The 22,001-nt window shown below is 44.7% G+C and overlaps 5 protein-coding genes across 8 annotated transcripts; 2 read left to right on the forward strand and 3 right to left on the reverse strand.

The window, feature by feature from the left end:
• Positions 1-802: 802 nt before the first annotated feature.
• LOC135633529 (multicopper oxidase LPR1 homolog 1-like) lies at positions 803-3,741 on the forward strand. Its single transcript, XM_065143071.1, has 4 exons — positions 803-861; positions 1,456-1,698; positions 1,866-3,323; positions 3,410-3,741. Exons 2-4 carry the CDS (start codon positions 1,474-1,476, stop codon positions 3,461-3,463), a joined length of 1,737 nt encoding a protein of 578 aa, XP_064999143.1. The 5' UTR covers positions 803-861; positions 1,456-1,473; the 3' UTR covers positions 3,464-3,741.
• Positions 3,742-3,923: 182 nt separating this feature from the next.
• On the reverse strand, positions 3,924-5,588 carry LOC103977216 (pathogenesis-related genes transcriptional activator PTI6-like). Its single transcript, XM_009392665.3, has 2 exons — positions 5,350-5,588; positions 3,924-5,249 (listed from the first exon to the last, which is right to left on the reverse strand). The coding sequence occupies exon 2, from the start codon at positions 5,043-5,045 to the stop codon at positions 4,143-4,145; it is 903 nt and encodes a 300-aa protein (XP_009390940.2). The 5' UTR covers positions 5,046-5,249; positions 5,350-5,588; the 3' UTR covers positions 3,924-4,142.
• A 3,695-nt stretch (positions 5,589-9,283) lies between these two features.
• LOC135633814 (uncharacterized) lies at positions 9,284-9,835 on the reverse strand. The gene has a single exon (XM_065143750.1). It carries the CDS (start codon positions 9,833-9,835, stop codon positions 9,284-9,286), a length of 552 nt encoding a protein of 183 aa, XP_064999822.1.
• Positions 9,836-12,369: 2,534 nt separating this feature from the next.
• On the forward strand, positions 12,370-21,174 carry LOC135585917 (uncharacterized). 4 transcript variants are annotated; one of them, XM_065141855.1, is made up of 9 exons: positions 12,751-13,470; positions 13,531-13,862; positions 13,935-14,282; positions 14,366-14,734; positions 14,850-15,052; positions 15,136-16,442; positions 18,226-18,359; positions 18,744-18,851; positions 18,923-21,174. In XM_065141855.1, the coding sequence occupies exons 1-6, from the start codon at positions 13,244-13,246 to the stop codon at positions 15,382-15,384; spliced, it is 1,728 nt and encodes a 575-aa protein (XP_064997927.1). In that variant the 5' UTR covers positions 12,751-13,243; the 3' UTR covers positions 15,385-16,442; positions 18,226-18,359; positions 18,744-18,851; positions 18,923-21,174. The 4 variants fall into 4 exon arrangements, with proteins under 4 accessions (XP_064997926.1, XP_064997929.1, XP_064997927.1 ...); XM_065141854.1 differs by lacking the exons at positions 18,744-18,851; positions 18,923-21,174 and adding an exon at positions 12,370-12,729 and having other exon boundaries at positions 12,965-13,470; positions 18,226-18,600; XM_065141856.1 differs by lacking the exon at positions 18,744-18,851 and having other exon boundaries at positions 18,923-21,173.
• Positions 19,311-20,128, reverse strand: LOC135633815 (zinc finger protein STAMENLESS 1-like). Its single transcript, XM_065143751.1, has 4 exons — positions 20,098-20,128; positions 19,887-20,027; positions 19,631-19,715; positions 19,311-19,548 (listed from the first exon to the last, which is right to left on the reverse strand). Exons 1-4 carry the CDS (start codon positions 20,126-20,128, stop codon positions 19,311-19,313), a joined length of 495 nt encoding a protein of 164 aa, XP_064999823.1.
• Positions 21,175-22,001: the final 827 nt, after the last annotated feature.

Below are 22,001 nucleotides of genomic sequence, written 5' to 3' on the forward strand. Positions count from 1 at the left end.
GCGGGCCCACGATGTGGGCCCGTGGAAGAGCTACGGCGTCTCTCTTTTGCCCTTTACCCGTAAGCTTCTCTCCACCTACAAAAGCCTCATCACCTACCTACATGGAAGTGCTGTTACTTAGCATTACGTTCATAAACTATGTATTTGAAAGGTGAGTATCCTCCTATGAGGAAGCAAGATCACTAATTAACATTTCATGCATGTATGAGTGTTGGTTTGACAACCAGTGGGCTTGCAAAAATCTTCCATGGAGAGAAGCACGCTTGTCAAAATAGTTGGCTAGCCAGCTGCAAGAAGTGGAACTCCTGCGTCCATTTGGCAGAAGAGAGTGTCAACTCTTTCTCATGCCGGATCGACTTGACTAACAAATCCAAAAAGAAGGATGTGAAGATTGTCGACCATGTCCTTCCTCGAGGCTTTTTATATCTTACCAACCGAGCTTTCACAAATACTTTGCAGCTGACCTTTCATGATCATCCCATGGAAGAAAACATGATACCACTATGTGCTAACCACTCCGCAGCTAGCGTTGAACACGAACGAATGCTTATAATGCTCAAAAGCTCGAAGCAGTCACAGGATGATGAGGATGTTTCAACGAAGAGGAATCTTTCTGATAATGATGTGGGATGTCATCCATCGACTGGTGCCGTTGTTTTGTAGCCCTTTGTTGGCTGAAGACAATAACTTTGATCGGTTCTCTTAGACCATTCTCTCACGTAACGTGTAGAGATAGTGCATGTTGACGCGTTGGTTTTGTTGGGTGTGTATATAGATGGAGCTTGTGCATGCCCTCGGCCATTCCATCACGGCTTGTTGCTCTTTCCGGACTCCAAAGCTACGACATCTCCCTTACAATAGGCAAGGTTTCCTTTCTTCTTGTCATCTCCCTTCTCGTTCCTCGTCTTGTCAGTTCTCATATGGATGGATAACCACCAGTGTTTCATACAATCTCACAGGCACAAGGAGAGAGAGAGAGAGAGATGAGTTCTCAATTGCATGCATGGCTACCAATGTACACTTTCTCTTGAAAGAGAGAGCTGTCTATAGACGATTTCTACCGGGATTTAGAATGGAGTCGATCTAGTAAATGCTATCTTATTAATAGTTACCAACCGTATCTAAGCTTATGGGAAGCAAGGCACCCTACTTTGATCACTTCCCTACCAAACCCACCTTACCTACATGCACCATATAGCTCAAACAGCCCAATTTGTGTCAAAAGCATTGTTCTTCTCACTTTAATCTACGTATGCCGCAATTGTTTCATGCGTGGCAAGCAACTCAAGATGACCTACCATGTTCAAGATCAATCATAGAGATATATATATATATATATATATATATATATATATAGTTGCTTGTGCTTGCCACATCCGACCCCATAATCATGTTGCATGTTAAGTAAGCTCTTTTTCGTGCTCTTATGGTGGCAATAGTTCTTGTTCGTCGCAGGATATCCATCGCAAATCGATGATGGCCAAGTTGGTGCTCGCTGTTCTCGTCCTAATCGTCGGCCTCGCTGCCGGAAACCGATCACCTCCTGCTGTGACCGATAAGAGCCTTCTAAGGATAGCTCACTCTCTGAAGAAGTACATCGAACCCCTCCCCATCGTGCCCAAGATCTATGGCTATTCCACGCAGGATGGTCATCCAAAGTCTATCAGTCTCACCATTGGCATGTTCCATAAGAAATGGGTAACATTCTATTTCCTTGAAACTTACTGTAGCTTATTAGGACATGTGGAGACATCTTAGTGAGTTGTTGCATGGTCGATAGGTCTTACATAGTTAAATTTAATGTATTAAAATCATGGTATATATAATGTTAATCTATGTAATTTCTCCTTTATTTGTTCATGCAGAAGTTCCACCGGGATTTGCCCGCCACCACCCTCTTCGTCTACGGAGCCAGCCGCGAGGCGGCCACATTCCCAGGCCCCACCATCGAGGCCCTGCAGGGAGTCCCACTCAACGTTACCTGGGAGAACCACCTCCCGGAGAAGCACATCCTGCCTTGGGACCCGACGGTCCCGGTGGCCATCGCCAAGCACGGCGGCGTCCCTGCTGTCGTCCATCTCCACGGCGGCGTCCATGAGCCGCAGTCGGACGGCAGCGCCTTCGCGTGGTACACCGCCGACTTCCGTGACAAGGGCCCCAAGTGGACGCAAGCCACCTACCATTACCCCAACGTGCAGCACCCTGGCAACCTCTGGTACCACGACCACGCCCTCGGCCTCACCCGCGCCAACCTCCTCGCCGGCCTCATCGGCACCTACGTCATCCGCAACCCCTTGGCGGAGGCCCCCTTCGGCCTCCCCACCGGAGACGAGTACGACCGCCAGCTCGTCCTCGACGACCGGAGCTTCTACGATGACGGCTCCCTCTACATGAACTACACCGGCAACAACCCCACCATCCACCCGCAGTGGCAGCCCGAGTACTTCGGGGAGGTCATCGTGGTCAACGGCAAGGCGTGGCCGTACCTCGCCGTCCAGCGCCGCAGGTATCGCTTCCGTATCCTAAACAGCAGCAACGCCCGTTACTTCAACCTCTCCTTGTCCAACGGCTTGTCCTTCACCGTCATCGGCTCCGACGTGTCGTACCTCCGGAAGCCCGTCACCGCGTCGTGGATTCTCCTTGCACCGGCCGAGATCTTCGACGTCGTCGTCGACTTCTCCGAATCAAAAACTTCCACCGTCAGGCTAACGAATAGCGCGCCGTACCCATTTCCCGGCGGAGACCCGGTGAGCACCCTGAGCAGCAAGGTCATGAAGTTCGTCGTATCTCCCAAGAAGACCAAGGACGACTCTAGGATTCCAGCGGGTTTGATGACCAATTACCCCAAGGCGGACGAGAAGGAGGGGACGGTACGGAGGTACATCGTGTTGTACGAGTACCAGAGCACGACGGGCGAGCCGACGCACCTGTATATCAACGGGAAGAGACTGGAGGACCCGGGGACGGAGACGCCGAAGCAGGGGAGCACCGAGGTGTGGGAGGTGATCAACCTGACAGGGGACAACCACCCTCTTCACCTGCATCTGGCGACGTTTCAGGCGGTGCGGGTGAGGGAGCTAGTGAATCTGGAGGCATTCAAAGCGTGCATGACGCAGAAGAACGACGCCGTCAAGTGCAACGCGAAGGCGCATGCGACGGGGCAGCTGAAAGCCGTGCCGGAGCACGAGAAGACGTGGAAGAACATAGTGAAGATCGAGCCGGGCTACATGAACACGATCGTGGTGAAGTTTAAGCTTGTCGATAGAGACGCGCACTACCCGTTTGATGCAACAGCTGAGCCAGGTTACGTCTACCATTGCCATGTAAGTGCTTCCTACGTGCGCCCTTCTTATGTGCAGAGCATATGGTCTGTGTGACTCAACTGACTTGCAATTCCTTGTGCGTGCAGATTCTTGATCATGAAGACAACGCAATGATTCGACCCCTGCTGCTGAAGCATTGATGGAGGACAAAGCGTTCCTTGTTGCAAATTCCAGCAGCTACATGTACGTCATTATAGTACAGCGGTACAATAGGCTATATGTGTTTCATTTCCATGCTCCCCTTTATTTCTATCGTTGGGGTTTTAGAGTTGGGACATAAATAAAGCCCGACAAAGGAGTGTTTGTCTTCGTCTACTTGACATTTGTAGCCTTGTGATCGAACGTATTGTATTTGTCTCGAGCACTTTGTCAGTTGTTCGTAAAGTGTTCTCCCAATAATAAGTCATATTTTTCCACATAGTTAGTAGCATTCAAGCGTTCGTCTCTTCATGGTCAGTGTTTGTGGGTGTCAGTTTGTTCGACGTTCAAACAAGCTGTTGGTGCGGTTCACTGTGACCGAGTAAAGGAGAGAGTCCACGAGAGAGAGAGAGAGAGAGAGCACGAAAAAGAAGCGTCTGAAAGAGCCGAGGGCAAAAACCGAGAGCTAAGGACAAGCGTCTCATTCACTAAGGGGCGGCTCTTAGAGCGCCAGATGAACAAACCAAACAAGGAACACTGCAAAATGGACCCTCCTCTCAAACGCCTCTTCTTCTTCTTCTACTGCTAATTCCTACCACACTCACCGAACTGACTCTCATTTATTCCACAAGTAGTAACTTAAATGGGGGTGATGAATGAGCTGCAAAATTTTCCAGTCAACTAGAAGTCAAAGTCCATCCACCGCTCGATGACGTCAAGGCTGGGGAAATCTCCGTCGTCGATCTCGTCGTCTATGGGGAGATCCGCCAGGGGAACCAACTCGTTAGCATAAAGATCCGACCCGAAATTGCACATGAGGAACGGGTCGAACCCGAATCCGAACTCCGCCTCCATCGGGCAAGGAAGGGGCGGCCCTTGCCCCTCGAACAGCTCTGCAATGGACTGCTCCTCCACTTCCACCGCCGCTGTAGTTTTTGCCGGCGGATCCACGACGCCGGAGATAGGGACGTCCAGTACGGAGTAGGGGGAGGCCGGGGCCGCCACTTCCACGGCGTCGGAGCGCACCGAGGCGCAGGCGGCGGCGGTGATGGTTGTGGTCGAGGAGTTGGATGACGCGACGGAGGAGAGGCCCTTCTTCTCAGCCTGGAAGACGAGAGCGGCGGCAGCGTAGGCGGCGGCGGCGGCCTCCGCGGTGTCGTAGGTGCCGAGCCAGCGGCGGGCGCCGCGGATGGGGTCGCGGATCTCGGCCGCCCATTTCCCCCACGGCCGCCGCCTGACTCCCTTAAACTTGGCGACGGAGGAAGCGGTCGAAGACGAGGTGACCGAGCCGAGACATCTGTCCTTGGGTTTCCGAAGGGCTTTTGAGTTACGCCCGGTGCTCTCCTGCGACGAGGCCTGCGCCAGGGGAAGAGGGAAAGGGGGAGGCAACGGGAACTCGTGAGTCGCCCTCTTCCCGCGGGGGGAGTTCGTCCCCTCGCAATCGCTCGAATCAGTGGCGTCAGGATCATCGAAAACGATGCGGATTCTTCGCATCAACAGTTTGGATTCGATCCTGGGAGTAGAATCGGATCGTTGGAGCTGCTTTAACCCCCTCCTCCTCTTCCCCATCTTATCCTGCTTCATTCCACGCTGCAGCTCCAGCACTTTGCTTCTCTTCCCAACACCCAAAACAAAAAAGGAACAAAACCGAAAGAAAATTAAGCAAAAAAAAAAAAAAGTAGGCGGTTTTGATCTCTCCGTCAAGTGAAGTCTCCTCTCGAGAAGATGTCAAGGTAATAGCACCGCTTTATATGCTGAAATCCAAAATACTTCACTCCAAACCCAACCCTGCAACAAAAAAATAGAGAAAGCCCTAACGATCGATCTTTCCCGAATCTTATCTTCTAAGAGAAATAACGAGAATGAGAGGGCGGGGATGGATGGGTACCGGATATATCGCATCGAATCCGTCTTCTTGGATCCCTCCGGCCTCTGTCGCATGCGGATAGAAGATGAGACGTGGGAAGAGGAGGAGGAGGAGGAGCAAAAAGGCGGTACCACCGATGGTACAAGAGGCAAAGCACTGCTGATCCAAAGCTTCGATCTTTCCGGCACGGAGCGACGATAGATGGAAGGAACCAGACGACATAAATCCAACCTCTCGCTCGCTCCTGTCCTCTCTAAAACCCCAGGAGAAGGAGGGCGGAGGGGGCGCAAAAGGAAGGAAGCTGATGGGGTCGGGGGTCATTTATATCGGCAGCTAAAGCGACCCGGCAGGGGTGGGTGAACGTGTGACGCTGATCTGTCGCTGGCCCCACCTCCTTTCATGCGAATCTCGACGAGAGCGATCAGTAATCAAACGGCTGAAACAACCATCGGGTGAGAAGCGGGTTCGTGTCATTCTCGGTGCGTGATTTAAACGATAAATAAATAAAATATACCCAAAAAAAGGTTTCCTTTTATTTTAGAATTATTACTTTCAAGAAATAGGTGAAGGAGAAAAACGAGAAGATACTTAAAAATCAGATTCATACGGTGGTGAGGAAAGATTTCGGTCAACTTAATTCTATTGAGTGCAACCCCCCTCTAGTGGCCTCGTTCATGTACATGATTGATATGACAGAAATTTTCTGTTCATCGGATCTTAAAAAAATTTGTTTTTTGAGAGAATAATCGTGATAGATTCGTAATGTTTGATGCACTCGTTATCTTTGGTAAGATATTAGATTGAGATCTTCATTCAAATGGAAACAAATAAAATAATTAGATTGATATTATTATTATTATTATTATTATTATTATTGTTATTATTTAGAGATAAAATCTACGTGCATGTATGCTTGACTTGGCATAATCTATTGATTGATTGGCGCTACGTACGTTGACGAAAAGCAAAAAGTCAAAACATGGAATAGTTCACCTGATGAGGATTCATATCCCACTTTCTACGTATATAGCGTGTGCTCTTATTCGTATTGTCCGTCATGAACATGCAAAACATGAAACTTCATGATGCATCGTATATGATGATTGATAACTTTAAGAAAATATACATGTACGTTTGTATACCCACTTAAGTCTTTATCATCATCGTCATCATTATTATTATTTATTTATTTATATCGATTTTGTTCCTCATCTTAGAACATTAAGTTTAATGTGACCTGATGATTTTTTTTGAAAATAAATACCATTTTGAATTACCAAACTCAAGATGATTTAGATGTTTAGATAGGCCAACATCTTAGTTATCCGATCACCTCGATAAGTTGCTAAGACTCCCCATCTTATTAGTATGAGGTATGCTCAACAAATCTTCCCTGATGATTTTTTTTGAAAATAAATATCATTTTGACTCTCTCTATCTCATCCTAAACCCATGCCCTAAGTGTGTTCCTCGAGCTCTTTCTCTCAAACATAATTCAATCGAAAGAAATGCTACTAGACACATCTTTTATATAGTCTTTGTTTGGAACCTCACTAAAATCGCTTCAACGTTGATTTTAAGACTAATAATAGGCTTGAACATTCTATTCAAGATGACTTTCTTCGTATCATGGTCGTATAAATTATTATATAAAAATGATCATTTTTTATACATCAATTCAGTTAATATTTTATATTGAGCATATTATGCACGATTTACCTTCTTACCTTATATTCATCATCCGGTCTCATCATCTTATAAATGATTTTTAGTGTTAATTTGTATATGTAAATGAGTGTTTAGTTCAAGAACCTAATAAATACCAATGGTCAGGAAGAATCCTGATTTATTTTTCGGTGATTTACCTGAATTACCTTCTAATATGAAAATTAAATTAGCAATTAATTTCATCCCTAAGATGATATGAATATCAAAGCCACCTTGTAGAATTAGCAAAGTCATACTACTAGATAAAGTCTCCTTATGAGACTTTATATTAATTATAAAAAGTTAAACTAAGTATCATATATCTATCTATCTGAAAATGAAAATGCATTTGATCGATTATAGGGTGCACATATATTTTTAAAAATTAATTTGAGATCTCACCTATCAATTGAAGATTAGGGAAGATATCCCTATAATATTATTTAGAACTCGATACGATCACTATAAATTCTTGATAATATTATTTGGTTTAAGAATAACCCTTATAATATTTGTGGATTTGATGAATAAAATATTTTATTCATGGTTGTATAAATTATTATATAAAAATTATTATATAAATTATTATATAAATTTAGAACTCGATAGGATCATTAGACACAGCTTTTATATAGTCTTTGTTTGGAATCTCATGGTTGTATAAATTATTATATAAAAATGATCACTTTTTATAGGTTAATTCAGTTAATATTTTATATTGATAGTATTATGCACGATTTACCTTTTTACCTTATATTCATCATCTGGTCTCATCATCTTATAAACGATTTTTAATGTTTATTTGTATATGTAAATGAGTGCTTAGTTCAAGAACCTAATAAATATCAATGGTTAGGAAGAATCTTGATTTATTTTTCGATGACTTACCTAAATTACCTTCTGATATGAAGGTTAAATTAGCTATTAATTTGATCCCGATATAAATATCAAAGCCAACTTGTAGAATTAGCAAAGTCATTGCAAGAACTATATAAAAGTTTCTTTTGTCTAGTGTTTCATTGCTCCTTATTTATTAAAAAGAATGATAGAATAACGAGACTTTATATTAATTATAAAAGTTTAAACTAAGTATCATCTATCTATCTGAAAATGCATTTGATCGATTATAGGGTGCACATATATTTTTAAAAATTAATTAGAGATCTCACTGCTATCAATTGAAGATTAAGGAGGATATTCCTATAATATTATTTAGAACTCAATACGATCACTATAAATTCTTGATAATATTATTTGGTTTAAGAATAACCCTTATAATATTTGTGAATTTGATGAATAAAATATTTTAACCACTTTTAGATAATTATATTATTATATTTACTAATAATATTTATTTCGTTTACGTTACATGATTCATACGAGAGAAGAGATGTTTCTTTCATCGTAAATTTTTTAAGAGAATGATTGTGATAGATTAGTAACGTGCCATTCACTCATTATGATTTGCAATGTATCAAATAGATAACTCTAGTCATCAATTTCTATTAAGCTAAGTGATAGTTGGTTAAATATAAACAAATAGAATGGTTAGATTTACCCTAATGAATATTATTATATTATTATTTAAAGATAAAATCTACCTTTTACAACCAACCAAGCGTGCGTATGCGTATGAGTTTGATTTGGCGTAACCTATTGATTAATTGGGATTTCAATGGTTGACGAAAAATCAAAAGTCAAAATTTGAAATAGTTGACCTTTACCAGGGTTTATAATATTGTCTATCGCATGAAATAAACATGTAAAAAGGGAATTAGAGGGGGGAGAGGCATCAGTGGATATGATGATTTACAACTTTATGTATATACCAACTTAAATCCATATTATTATTATTATTATTAGACTATATATATATATGTTTATGTTTATGTCAATTTTATTTCTTATCTCCTATGACAATTTTAAAAAAATAAAAATCATTTTTACAAACTAATTATTAATTAATGTCAAAATTCATGTAGTTTTTCTTGTAATCCCAATTGGTGTAGTAGTAACCCATATCACAAGTAAATCGTTTTTCTTGGAATTACTCCACAATTCTACACCGTTGGATGCCCATCAGAAGGTCGAGTCATGTGGATTACATCGTTGAATTAGAAAACTGATGACCCCATTACTGCTTCTCACGGCTTCGCCTTTCACGGACAAACACCACCTACCGTTTCTAAAAACAAGGAAAACAACAAAAAAGAAAAAGGTAAGAGAGAGGAGAAGCGTCCGATTTCCATCAGACGGCAGGCAGCGTCTCTGACCGCCACGAGAGATCCGCGTACTGCGGCGCCGCGCACGCTGTCGCGTCGCCGTAATCGAACAGCTCGCCGTCGGACACCACCACGTCCTCCGCCTCCGCCCGGATCCCAAGTTCGAATCCATCGTACCCACTGAGATCGTCGTCGTCGAACCCCCAGATCTGGCCGAACCCGAACCCCTCCTCCTCATTGTACGCTTCGCTGCCATCACCGGACGAGGACGGAGCCGGCGGTGGCAGGCCGAGCTCGTCGTCGGAGGCCTCGAAGAGGTACCCCAAGTCCGGCGGGTCCGACACCGCCGCATCCTGCGGGGGTACGTGCGGCGGGGCCGAGGGGAGGGCCATCTCCTCCTCGAGGCTCTTCATGACGGAGGTGACGTCCTGGTCCCCGGCGTCGGCGTCGGCGTCGGCATCGTCGTCGAGGATGTCGAGGAGAAGGCGCTTGGCCTCCGGAGACGACATCTGAGGCGATTCCTCCTCGCCCTCGTCGCGACGCCTCTTGCGGCTGATGGATGGAGAAGACATTTCCATTAGGGTAAAATGGGAAAAAGCAAGGAAAAGCGCACGGAGAACAGCACTAGTACGCGTGTGAATGGGTTCGTGAACGGCGTAGGGGACTTATATAGGGAGGCGAGGGAGGGGGGTTTGGGATTTTGCTCTTCTCTTTCCCAGGGGCTTTTTCGTAAACACGAAAAGTATTGGCAGATTGTACCAGACGCGCAATAAGTCACGAAACACGGGGGGCTTAAGGTGGAGGCGCAGTGGGCGCGGAGATCGGGGAATATGGGGGCCACCGCATCACGAGCGCCGGGCGGGTCGCCTTTTACTTTTGGTTTGGCTTCGTCTTCTCGGCTCGGCTGGAGACGGTTTCCCCTATCTTAATCTCCATCGGCAAGTACCGTTTCCTGCGGCTTCTATGTTGTTTGGGGAATCACTAACGGATTCAAACCCTCTCTCTTTGACCGCGTTTTGGATAGGATAACTTTGAATCGATCAAAGATAATTGAAATTTTAGTTGCCCTAAAATGTTAATATGGCCACGTGTTCTAGTCACCCTCGCGAGTTTCCATCTGCGTCCCGAAACTTGCGCCCACCGACGCGGGCACGTCGGCGATGGCGTCGAGGGAGGTAGGGAAGTAGCTGCATGAGTGGCTGCAAGTGGTGTTCGGTGGTCGATCGGGGACAGCGATTCGATGCGGCAGAGGGTTAGTGGCATTTATCATCCATCTCTCAGTGGCGTGCGGCTCGTGATGACTCGTGCGACGGCTGGCCGAGCCGGTGGAGCACGGGCAGGAGGACACGTGGGTAGCGACGGCAACGTGGCAGGCGTCAGACCGACACGGGGAGGAAGTCACGTGAGACCGGAAAAGAGAGAGAGAGAGTGTGCGTGTGCGTGTGAGGGCTGGGGGTGTGGGGACCACAAAGCGGGCGTGACCGACAGGTGAAATAATTGAGAGAGACAGATGGGTAAAAGAAGCGAAGCGACGAAGCAAAGGCTGCGGTGGGGCGGGGACCACCGCCACTACCGCCAACGTGTTCGTCTTCCTCCTCCTGTCGCCATTCAATGGCAATATATATATATATATATATATATATATATATATATATATATATATATATATACACGTGTGTTTCTTTATCTCTTCTCATATCATTACTTTTTATGTATAAATATTAATTATATATCCATTCGTATATATATATATATATATATATATATATATATATATATATATATATATATATATATACACGTGTGTTTCTTTATCTCTTCTCATATCATTACTTTTTATGTATAAATAATAATTATATATCCATTCGTAATCCATTATCCGACTATCGAAGCCACTGCTGAACTATCTCGTGGTCGAGTCAGCGTTCCGTTAGCCGGAACAGCGTTTCCGTCGCCGCAACCAGACCTAACCCATCCTCGATCTTTGTCGCTTGTGCTCTGTCACGTCTGTTCGAACTAGGGAGGAGGACGAGGAGAGGCGGCAGTTCCCCACGCGAACGGAAAGCTCTCTCACTCTCCCCCTTTATTGCTTTTATCGGCTTCTGCTCGTTTCTATAGTTCTTGTCCACTGTCTTCCTCTGTTGTGTCTTAGGGTTCTTGAGTCGTTGTTGGGTCGCGGATGATTTCTTGCAGCCCATAGTCTCGAGTGTTTCTTAATTCTTAGGTTTCTGCAGAATACTGAGTAGCATATATGTGACACATTATTTCCTGCAACCCTTAGTGTCTCCGTTTCTGAGTTAGGGTTTTTCGAGAATATTGGGTGTTAATTGCGTGACGGATGATTTCTTGCAACCCTCGGTTCACGTTTTGGGCTGCTCGGCTTTACTTGGGCTGTTCGCTTTAACGAATTGTGCTTCTTGAATCGGCTATGGAGATTTAGTCAGGTCGTTTGGATAAATAAGCTTTCGCAAAGCACTCAGAATTTCGTTTTCTACATCATACCAAACTTATTAGGATGTGAGAATGCTAAGCTTCCTCCAAAAAGCTACTTTTGTTGTATGCATATGAAAGGTGGACATACCACCTGCTTTAAGCATCTGTCAGAGCTTTACATCTAACTAGTATTATAATTTGTTCCCAAGTAGAGGGTTTTTTGGCATGGATTTTGGACATAGAGTACCTTTTTGTAACAAAAGAAGTGGTTCTATTAATTCATTGCCAACTGTGACTTGCTGGATGGTTGGGAAGTTTACTTGCTAGTGGAGGTGGAAGCACTCGTTTTAATTCATAGTGCCTTTATTTGTGCCATTGAAGGTCTATTAGGAGCAACATTGATGATCATAAGTCATATGGGAGGCCCAAATCAGGCAGTTTCAGGAAACGATCTCGAGACCAGTTTGATAATGCGAAAAGGAAGAGGCATAATTCTAGCCATGGTCGTGGTTCTACGACAACTAAACCTATTGATACTATTTATCGCATACTTTGTCCTGTGAAAAAGATTGGTAGTGTTCTTGAGAAAGGAGGTGAAATAATTAACGCTCAGAGGTGAAATAATTAGTCTGACTTGGAGTAAGAGGTTTTTTTCCCTCCACGATAAAGAATGAGAGTATATGCTTGCTTATATATAGCTGTTATTGTAGACAATAGTATGTTTAGAGGCTTGAAGGTGATCATTCTTTTCTCAATGAATTGATAATATTGTTGTTCCCAGTTGTTTTAATGCATGCATGCTGAATTCCTCTGGAACAATGAAGATGCTTTTGCTGGATGCCTTTAGCCATCCATTCGTTTTGAACAGTTGCTCTATGCGCAGTTCTCTGAAGGACCCGCCAGCATCGGAAATCAAAGCCTCCCCAAACCAACTCGAAGAAACAAAAGAACCAGCAGCAAGTTGAAGCTGGAGAGGATGATTTCACCCTGATGCGTTTTCCTAGTCGTTCGAAGCAAGTCCAGCAAAATTCAGAAAAAGGTTCGACATCTGCCTGCATCTCATGTGACTCTCACTAGCCTAGAATAACCAAGTACACACATACACACACACACAAAAGAAGGTAAAAGCAAGTTCTTTTGCTGCGATGGTGATTCCCTTTTTGATCCCTTTGGGTCAGTCATCACACCAAGATTTGTTGCATTTGATGCTCTTGCGGGCGCAACACAAATTGTGATATAACAACGTAGTTCAGTTTGCTTCACTGCTTTTACAGGTGATGACGAGCCCGCCATACCCCACCTCCCGGGTGTCACGTGCCAAACCTCTTTGGTCATATTATGCCATCGAGTCAAAGGGTCATTGGAGCCATGCCGGAGTTTAGCTTGTAATTGTTGAATCAGGTCACCACTGCTGACCCACTTACTTTCAGAGGATATGATGATAACCTTCGCTTTAAGAGTTTTGTTCGTGTCATCCCACTTTCCTCACCACAAAGCAGCAGTTCGTCATCGTGCTCGCTGCAACGCACATTACCACCACCCCACCCTCATAAATGAACACCACCAGTCTCCCCCTTGCATTCCTCCGAGTGATTGGCCTGCAAGCTCCCAGCGAACCAGTTTCTCATCTCTCTTGGCATGGCCAAACCACCCAAGAATACGCTGTGATGTTTGTCTTCCATGTCTCCGCCTTCCTCGTCCTCCTCCACCTCGTCACCTTCCTCCTTACCAAGCTGTTCACCTTCCTCCTTGAAAGAGTTGCCGCTTCAACAGACCAAAGGTACTCGACTATCTTGATCCTCTCTTTCGTACTGTCTCTTTAACTAACCTTCTATTGCAGGAATTCGCAGCTCGTCAGCGAAGATGAGATCAAGCCCATAACAACGTACGACTGCTACTCTGATGTCGAAGAGTTAGCTGCCAGCATCTTTGGCAGGGAAGACGGCCTACTGTTTTTCTACAACGAAAGCATCACTGCTGATACCCCACTTCTCGAAGAAGCAAAAGACTTCGATGAGCGACACGCCTTCAAAGTCGACGAAAGGTTTGTCGCAGAATCCCCTCTGGAAGAGCATGAAGGTCTCGGGCTCGAGCATGGCGATGTTGTGGCGATCGTCGACCTAAAACCATCGAATCATCCACCTTCAATCATATCTAATGGGCCTCTAAAAGGTACCTTTAGATGCCACTACTTGTTGGAAGCATAAAGCCTTCTGTTGACATTGCTTATGCTGTTGATTACAGATGAAGATACGGGTGGGGATGCGCTCCACAGCAATGAAGATGAGAAGCAGCAGGAGTTGTCAAAGAAGGAGAAACTCTTCATCGTCGACCGAACCCATTCTGTCGACAGCAAAAGGTTGCAGCTGGAGGAGGACACGTTCGGTGGTTCTCTCACAGGTGCATCGACATCCAAGAGCTCTATGGAGTGGAGAAGCTCCACGATCTTCAGGGACTCGGAGACAGAATGCCCCTTCTCCTCCTCATCACGCAGGAGCTCTTCCAACTGGGAAACGTACACCTTGTTCCGCAAGTACGACGAGGAGATGATGTTCTTCGATAGAATCAGCGCACAAAAGCTGACGGAAACAGGTCATTCGTCATGCATTTCTCACATCCTCCCTCGACAAATTTGGTTCACGGATTGACAAGATCACGTATACCGTAATTTTCAGAATTGTTTAGATCGATGAAGTTCCAACCAAGGTCAACCTCGCAAAGGATAGCTCACATATTTACAACACACAAGAACAGGGGAAGCAGGGATCCGTATCAAGAACTGGAGGGTGCTTATGTGTCTCAGATTTGCCTCGCATGGGAAGCTCTTAACTGGAATTACACCAACTTCCGGCGAAGGATTTCCGAGGGATCAGACAGCGAAAGCTCTTCCTGCACCGCATGGATAGCTCAGCAATTCCAACAGTTCCAGGTCCTCTTGCAGCGATTCATAGAAAATGAGCCTTATGAGCGCGGTCGGAGGCCCCAAGTCTTCGCTTGGAAGCGGATTTCTTCTCCAAAGTTGCTCCAAGTTCCTGAGTTCCGAGGTTGCTACACACCTGTCTCCTTTGCCTCATTGCCTATCTTTTAGACTTTCCCAAGTGCTAACCTCTCTCTCTCTCTCTCTCTCTCTCTCTCTCTGTGCATCACTGACCTCAAAAGATACAGAAGCAGATGAAGGTAAAGAAGAAATGATCTCATCCACCGAGTTCTTGGCGATTCTCGAAGATGCGATTCGAACCTTCATGAACTTCCTCAAGGCAGACACGGCGAATCCTTGCCAAATGCTCAAAGCTTTCTTCAAGACAAAGCCCAGTTCGGTGGATCCAAATCTTCTTCGTCTACTCAAAAGAACTAATAAGAAAGTGGGTCATTCATGCACTGTCTCTTCTACTTCTGCTCTTCTTTTTCCTTGTATACTCATACGGACACGATATCTTCATTTCAGAACAAGACGAGGCTTAAGGATCTCTCGAAGCGAAGAAGGTGTCTGACGAAGAAGAAGCGAAAAGGAGAAGAGGATATGGAGATATTGATGGGTCTAATAGACATGAAGATCGTGTCCAGAGTCCTAAGGATGCCTGAGATCAGCCAAGAGCAGCTGCGGTGGTGCGAGGAGAAGATGAGCAAAGTGAAAGTATGGGACGGCAAAATCCAAAGAGATTCATCCCCACTTTTCTTCTTCCCTGTTCGCTGACTCCAACGTCGCCAGCGTCGTGTAATCTGCTTTGCTTTAGGTTGCCTGATGACTAGATAAAGCACCTGGATATACATGAGAACATGCATCCCACCCTGCCTTTGTCACTGCAAAGACAGAGACAAGTGCCCACAGTTGGACATGGGTGCATGCATGTTGGTGTGACTTGGAGATCGAGGTTTTGGGATGCAATGTCGGGTAGAAAAAGGAGAAAAGTGTATAGGACTCCTGTGAACATTGAGTGACAAAACAAAAGTGATATATATATTATATATGTATATATATACAGCGAGAAGAGAGAGAGAGAGAGAGAGAAGCGCACCTTTAGCTTTTGCTTTACGTGGCTACGTTTCTTGGTGGATAGGGCTCCCACAAAAGAAGCTGGCAGGCAGCAAACAAACACTAATAACAACAGTGCCTTCTTTCATGCCAAGTCTATTTTACAGTGTCATCTTTGTTTTGGTCAAACCAGGATTATGGCACTAATTATACTTTAAGAGATCCATGGGGACATCGTGTTCGGCTTGACTAAGTTTATGTGGTCTTTGTGAGAGGATAATAGTTCGACATAAATGTGTAGCGATTATGTATATAATACTAAGCACACAAGAAATTTTAGATCATAGGGACGTTGATTGATCTGAGCAATGAGGCCAACACTAATGGACGGTCTTGATGTAAAGCTGGACCTCCCCCAAAGTGGAGGCTGAATTGGAGCCACTGATTTTGGTGGGGCCTATCTCAGCGGACACCATGCAAAGGGAAGTATTTAAGGTTGCAGAGGGTCCACTGCCAGCGGAGAGCCCCGACGGCACGTCACGCGTCTCTTCCTCCGCTTTCGCCTGTCTCGTGCGAGCGTCTTCTTGGTAAAGATTCGATCTAGGGTTGGAATGCACAAATCATTCAAGAGGAGTTGCGGTGTCGAGTCGACCGCAGCAGCACCGGCGTGGGCGGTGATTCGTCGGGAGGTGACTCGTGGAGTTGTCGCCCGGCTCCGAGGGGTTGGCCTCACGCCTTCAACAACCTGCTTTGCTCGGATCGGTGGCTGCTTCTTCCGGGTAGGTCGGAAAATTATGCGTCTCTTCTTGGATTTCAGCCGGGAATTTGTTATTTGATTCTGCGGAATGGGTAATCGACTGTTCTTATGATGATATACCATTTGCTTCCCAAGTCTCGGTTAATTCATGCTTCATGCCCGTCGGTGTGTTGTTCTTATGAATGCATAGCAAATCAAAGACCTTGTTGCGGATCCACCCGTTGTTGGTGTTAGATTAACTCATTCATGTCAGATTTTGTGAGGAATAAGCAGAGACTTCACGGTACTCGCTCGATTAGTCTCCTTGTTCTTTGTTTCCAAGGGGAATTGGGTGGGCGAAGGCTCGGGTTGGACATGTTTGGGAGCCGCCCCCGGATCCAGTTATCCGACAACGTTTCTTGTCGGGTGTCACGATCAAAGCCCCAATTGATCCGACTCCTTAGTCCTATACCAGTTGATGTTATAGCGGGTGAGGTATTGCTGGTAGGACCATCATCACTATCTTGAATGGTGCAGGCCACTTTGTAGCCAACAAAAAGAAAAGGAACAAAAGGATAATAGAAGTTGAAATTTGAGATGAGGAAGGGTGCATCCCATTCTTATCTTCTCTTGTCCTGTTCATCACATACTTTAATTTGGGTCACATGGTAGCATCCTCCATCAGCTATAGGAGGTTTATAATGGATGACTTGGTCGCCATCACTGTAAGAGGTAGTTTGACTTTATTCAGTTTGGCAGATAGAATATTCAAGTAAGTGGAAGTACTTTGAGTATGAAATAGTCTCAACCATTTTTGTAATTCAAGTCCAGATCAAATGGGCTAAATATAACTCAATTACCATTCCTCTATGAATCTTCTTGGTTCCCAGCGTTAAGGTTGTGGAGGGATGAGTATATGTTTCTTCCATTCAGGTCTTTCTGTCACTGCTATTTCTACATGATCAATGACTTTGTCAACTTTTATATGAGATGAATGAAAGCAGATGAAGCAATATATTATATGCCTTTGCAGGATAGTTCTCATTCTTTGACATTTGAAGTTCCTGATGGTTTCATTCTTTGCTTGAAAATGGATCTGACGAGATGAAATTTGAAGTTTCTGAAGACACTTTACACAATATGTATTATGCTTAAAAAGTAGTACACGATTAGATGTACTTGAATAGGTTTTGTACACTACTTCACTATACCCTTTTACCATTGTCATGTCAAAAAATATTCATAGATCCTCTTGGCAGATCTTAAGCGGCAATGTAGCAGCTTTATCTTACGAACCCAGCTCATCCATTATGTATGTTAAGCAGACTGTCATTTTGTCATTTATTTTCAGTTATTTCTGGAGTCTCCTACTGTGATCTTGCCTCCTCTTAGTTCCATACATGGAGACCTCCTGTTTTTTTTAGATTATTGCCAACATCCTTTGATTTGCTGAAGAGAAATGTGGAGACATCTTTGTATTTCAACAAAATTTTTGGTTCAAATTGTTGTTCAAACGATGCCAAAGCAGTGAGATCTGTTCTTACGAAGGTAGTATCTTGGTTAATTTTACTGTAAATTTATGATGAGAATGAAGCGGCCTTTGGTGAATTTAAAATTAGTTGAGCATTTTAACCCTTTTGAGTACCTTATAACTTGGCTCATGCGGCCTGCTGTAGATTATTATATCTAATGCACAAAATTTTGAACTGTCATTGTTGAATTAGCTTATATATTTCAGTTGCTCTGTCATTGTTGAATTAGCTTATATATTTCAGTTGCTCTGTCATTGTTGAATTAGCTTATATATTTCAGTTGCTTTATGACAGATGTGGTGGGACTGAACTGGCTTTCGGTGAACCAACAAGTTGAGCCTTCAGATCGCTTAAAATACTTTGTTGCATGGTTCTTACTGTCTGTTGTAACGTCTCTAGAACCGGAGAGCGCAAATATTGTACTTTGGGTGAGCAACACATTATATAGGAGAAAGTAATTAGAGCCTTCGGATCACTATAAATACTTTGTTGCATGGTTCTTATGGTCTGTACTTTGTTGCGTGGTTCTTATGGTCTGTTGTAACGTTTCTAGAAGCAAATATTGTACTTCTTTACTAGGTTAGCAACACATTAGATAGGATAAAGTAATTGTAACTCTAAAGCTTAGTTTTGATCTTAAGAATACCTAATCACTAGTTGAGTTGATGCTATGGTTTTAGCAAAAGCTTATAACTTTGCTTAGCAGTGTCGCAACAGTGTGAGGAGAATTGTTTATTCTTTGTGTAAGAAGGGGATGAAACTAAAGAAGGCAGATAAGTTAATGACTGCCTTTTTTTGTTTTTTGGGTGCAGTAACCATCAATGACCACCAGCATACATGTTGCAGCTTGTTGGTAATGCGTCATTGCATTTTGTTCCGTATAAATGTTTATATGGTATTTGGCACACAGCTACCATTTGGTAAGATTGTCTGAGAGATATCTGAAGACATTTCCTACCTAACAGCTGATTGGTTTACGTCGTCTGCGCAGGAATGGTGAAGGCCATGATCTCTCTGTCCAGATTGATGAACATACATGGATTCCAATCATAGAACGCAGATGGAGAACCAACCATGCATGCACCGCAAAGGTAAAATCCTGGCTATTATCATTAATACATCTCGTTTGGTTGCCTTGTGTGTCGTGTACCAAAGTTATTATGAAAGCCAGCATAGACCCATCAGGCTACAAGTTTAGGTAGGTGGCTGTGCCCACAACACCCAATTTGGCAAGCTTTTCTCGAACGGAAATCTACTGACTCGAGTGTCCTGTAGCACCCACAACTCTTAAGAGAAACAGCCTTGACAAGTCGTCATGCTCACAAAAACTAGAAGAAAACATATCGGCTTTGGAGAGAGAGAGTCTTTCTTTCTTGCTCTCATGTGTCTTGATAACGATGAGCACAAATGTAGCTGGGGAGACGCTGGGCACTCCCTGAGACGACATGACCGATGTAGTAATTGCGGACCGGCGGATGAGTAGGTCGGTGTAGGTATTGCTGCCATGGTGGCGGATTAGATGGCCGTGTTGGTATGCTCGGATAGACCTGTTGGAACCGCAGGCATGGCGCTCCGATGTCGCCGCCTCGTTGTCGGAAGCCCCCGAGACTGAGATCCCTGAAACCAACTAAGACCAAAATAGCTCCACCTTCTCATGTGCATTGCATGGTAAGGTAATGGCTTTGACCGTAACACATACCCGATCGCACCAACACCAGCACCGGCAAGGCCTTCGTTGCCGAACACGAGCTGGCGAGCACGAGTGAGCGTCTCCGTCTCTCTCTCTAATAATGAACACAAAGGAATTGAAAGTGTCTAATTCATTTGTCTAATGAACAAAGGAATTGAAAGTGTCCGTCTCCCTTTCCCTCTCCCTCTCCAATCAACAACGTCACATCAACTTCTCAAACTCTTTGGGGTGCAACAGCTAGGAATGTGGTGGTCAGTGGTCTTGCCTTGCCGATGTCGGTTCATGTGCCCGCCCAATGCTTGGGATTTGCAGAACTTGAGGGAGCAGAACCGGCACTCGTACACCTTTCCAGCTTCTTCCTTCCCTGCACTATTCTTCTTCTTCTTCTTCTTCTTCTTCTTAAACCCTGCAATAATCTTTCGTTCGGATCAGAGTATCCAATTTTCACATACATTCTGTAGAAAATGCCTACTTACGGGTGGTGTCAGCGGAAGCAGCAGTGGTCATTGAGCTTTCCTCTACCGGTTGTTTGCCATGTTCTTCCGGCAAGTTGTTGAGGTCTAGCGAGTTACCTTCTGGTCTCCTGAAACCAAATCAAACCCTGCTTGTTTTGCATTCTTCTGAATTGACATAAGAGTAGAGGATGATATGGAAGATTACATGGTATTATTGCACTCGGAGGATGAGAGACTGGACTTCTTCCAGCGAGGATGGAGGAAAGGTTGCGGTGCGTCGAGAGCAAAAGACTGCAGTTTGCCACTGCACTCCAGGCAAGGCTGTGTTTTAATGTGAGGAATAGAGAGAGAGAGAGAGAGAGATTGAAAGTTCTCTGGCAGTTTCTCACTGCCCGGCCGTCTATGTCTCTCTCCTCTCTCTCTCCCCACTTTTTCTTATGCTATGCTAGGGGCAGATGAGCCTTGGTTTCCGTGACTGACAGAAAACGAGTGGCTTCGGCCTCGGGGGACCGGTAGCGGTGGCCTCTGTATGGTTGGGCCGAGGGCAGAGCTGAGAGGGGACGTCGCCTTCGCTCCTCTCTCCCCCCGCCCCGCCTACAAACCCTACTCTATTGCCCCCTTCACATTCTGAGCCCTCCTGCAGCTTCAGCAAGTATTAGGTAACACAGCTATCCGTGGTCTCTTTTCCCTACCACTGCATCCTCGATGGGAGAATGGAGAGGATCCATGGTGGTGGGTGTACCATGTAAGATCGGCGTCCTTCGCAGGAAGGGAGTCATCCCCGGGAAGGTAATAAGGACACAAGGGCACCTCTTACAAGGTCATTCTTGGATGTTTACTTAGGGAGGGTTTGCTAGGCCTATGGTCTAAGACGGAGCTTGTGTATGATAAGGGCCATCAAAGACTGTACCTTGTCTTTGTGCTGCTCTTCTTGTTGTCAATTACCGGACTGTCCGTCTTAGATTGTTTTCTGAAGAGTAGCATTGCAACCGAGTTTTCTCATGCAGAAACCATCTGAATACTCTGCGCATGCAAAATATGTACATGTGTCAATCTACCAATGTTTATTATAAAGTGCAAAGCGAAGAGCTTCAGTTCTGCAACGAGATACTACTGTTGCTTTGGGTCAAGAATCTGATCTCTTTTGCTTTTGCATTTGCATTCATCAGCACAGGTTTGACTTGAACATCCATGGTTCGATCGATCAGCCATGCAAAACACAATAGGTAGTGTATGCATGTGGATGTAAGCTAGTGCAGATCTTGCTACGAAGATCTGAAGCATGGACTCGGTTGGTACGGTCTGAACCTGAATGAAAACATTAGCATTCCCATCGAACACAAGGATGACAGGACCTAACCCTGCATGCATGCTATGGTATCTTGCTCCGGCCAAAGCTTTGAATCCAAATATGCGTTGGATGTGTTCCTTATGTACCTTTTCCTCACCCAAGGTTCAAACTTCACATAGCGAGTCCCTCCTGAGAGTTCTCATGGGAATTACAAACAAATTCCTCACTGAAATTGTTGAATTCTCCTCAACAAACATCTTGGTATAGGATTATATTAAGTTTTTGAGTCAAATAATATATGGGCAAATTCCTCAAAATTACCTGAATTTTTTTTTTTCCTCGTACCTCATCTCATTGTGCCCTCGTCATTGTGCCCTCACTGTCATTCTCGCCTTGAGATTTGGCCCATCCATTAGTGGAGCCAAGCTATCGAATCTTGGTATCGCTAGCTCTCCCATTGAGTCGGTAGTTGCACCTCTACTGTCGCAATAAGAGCGTTAATGGGCCTCGCCGCATGCTCTTTAATTATTATGATAGCTTCAAGGGACATGACGATAAGGGAGACTTTAGACGGAGTTGGGGGAGGATTACTTGAGGCTTGCATATAGAGAGAGGAGGTGCTGATGTTCAACGA

The sequence above is a fragment of the Musa acuminata genome, chromosome BXJ3-3, assembly GCF_036884655.1.
Source record: "Musa acuminata AAA Group cultivar baxijiao chromosome BXJ3-3, Cavendish_Baxijiao_AAA, whole genome shotgun sequence".
In the NCBI taxonomy this organism is placed as follows: domain Eukaryota; kingdom Viridiplantae; phylum Streptophyta; class Magnoliopsida; order Zingiberales; family Musaceae; genus Musa; species Musa acuminata.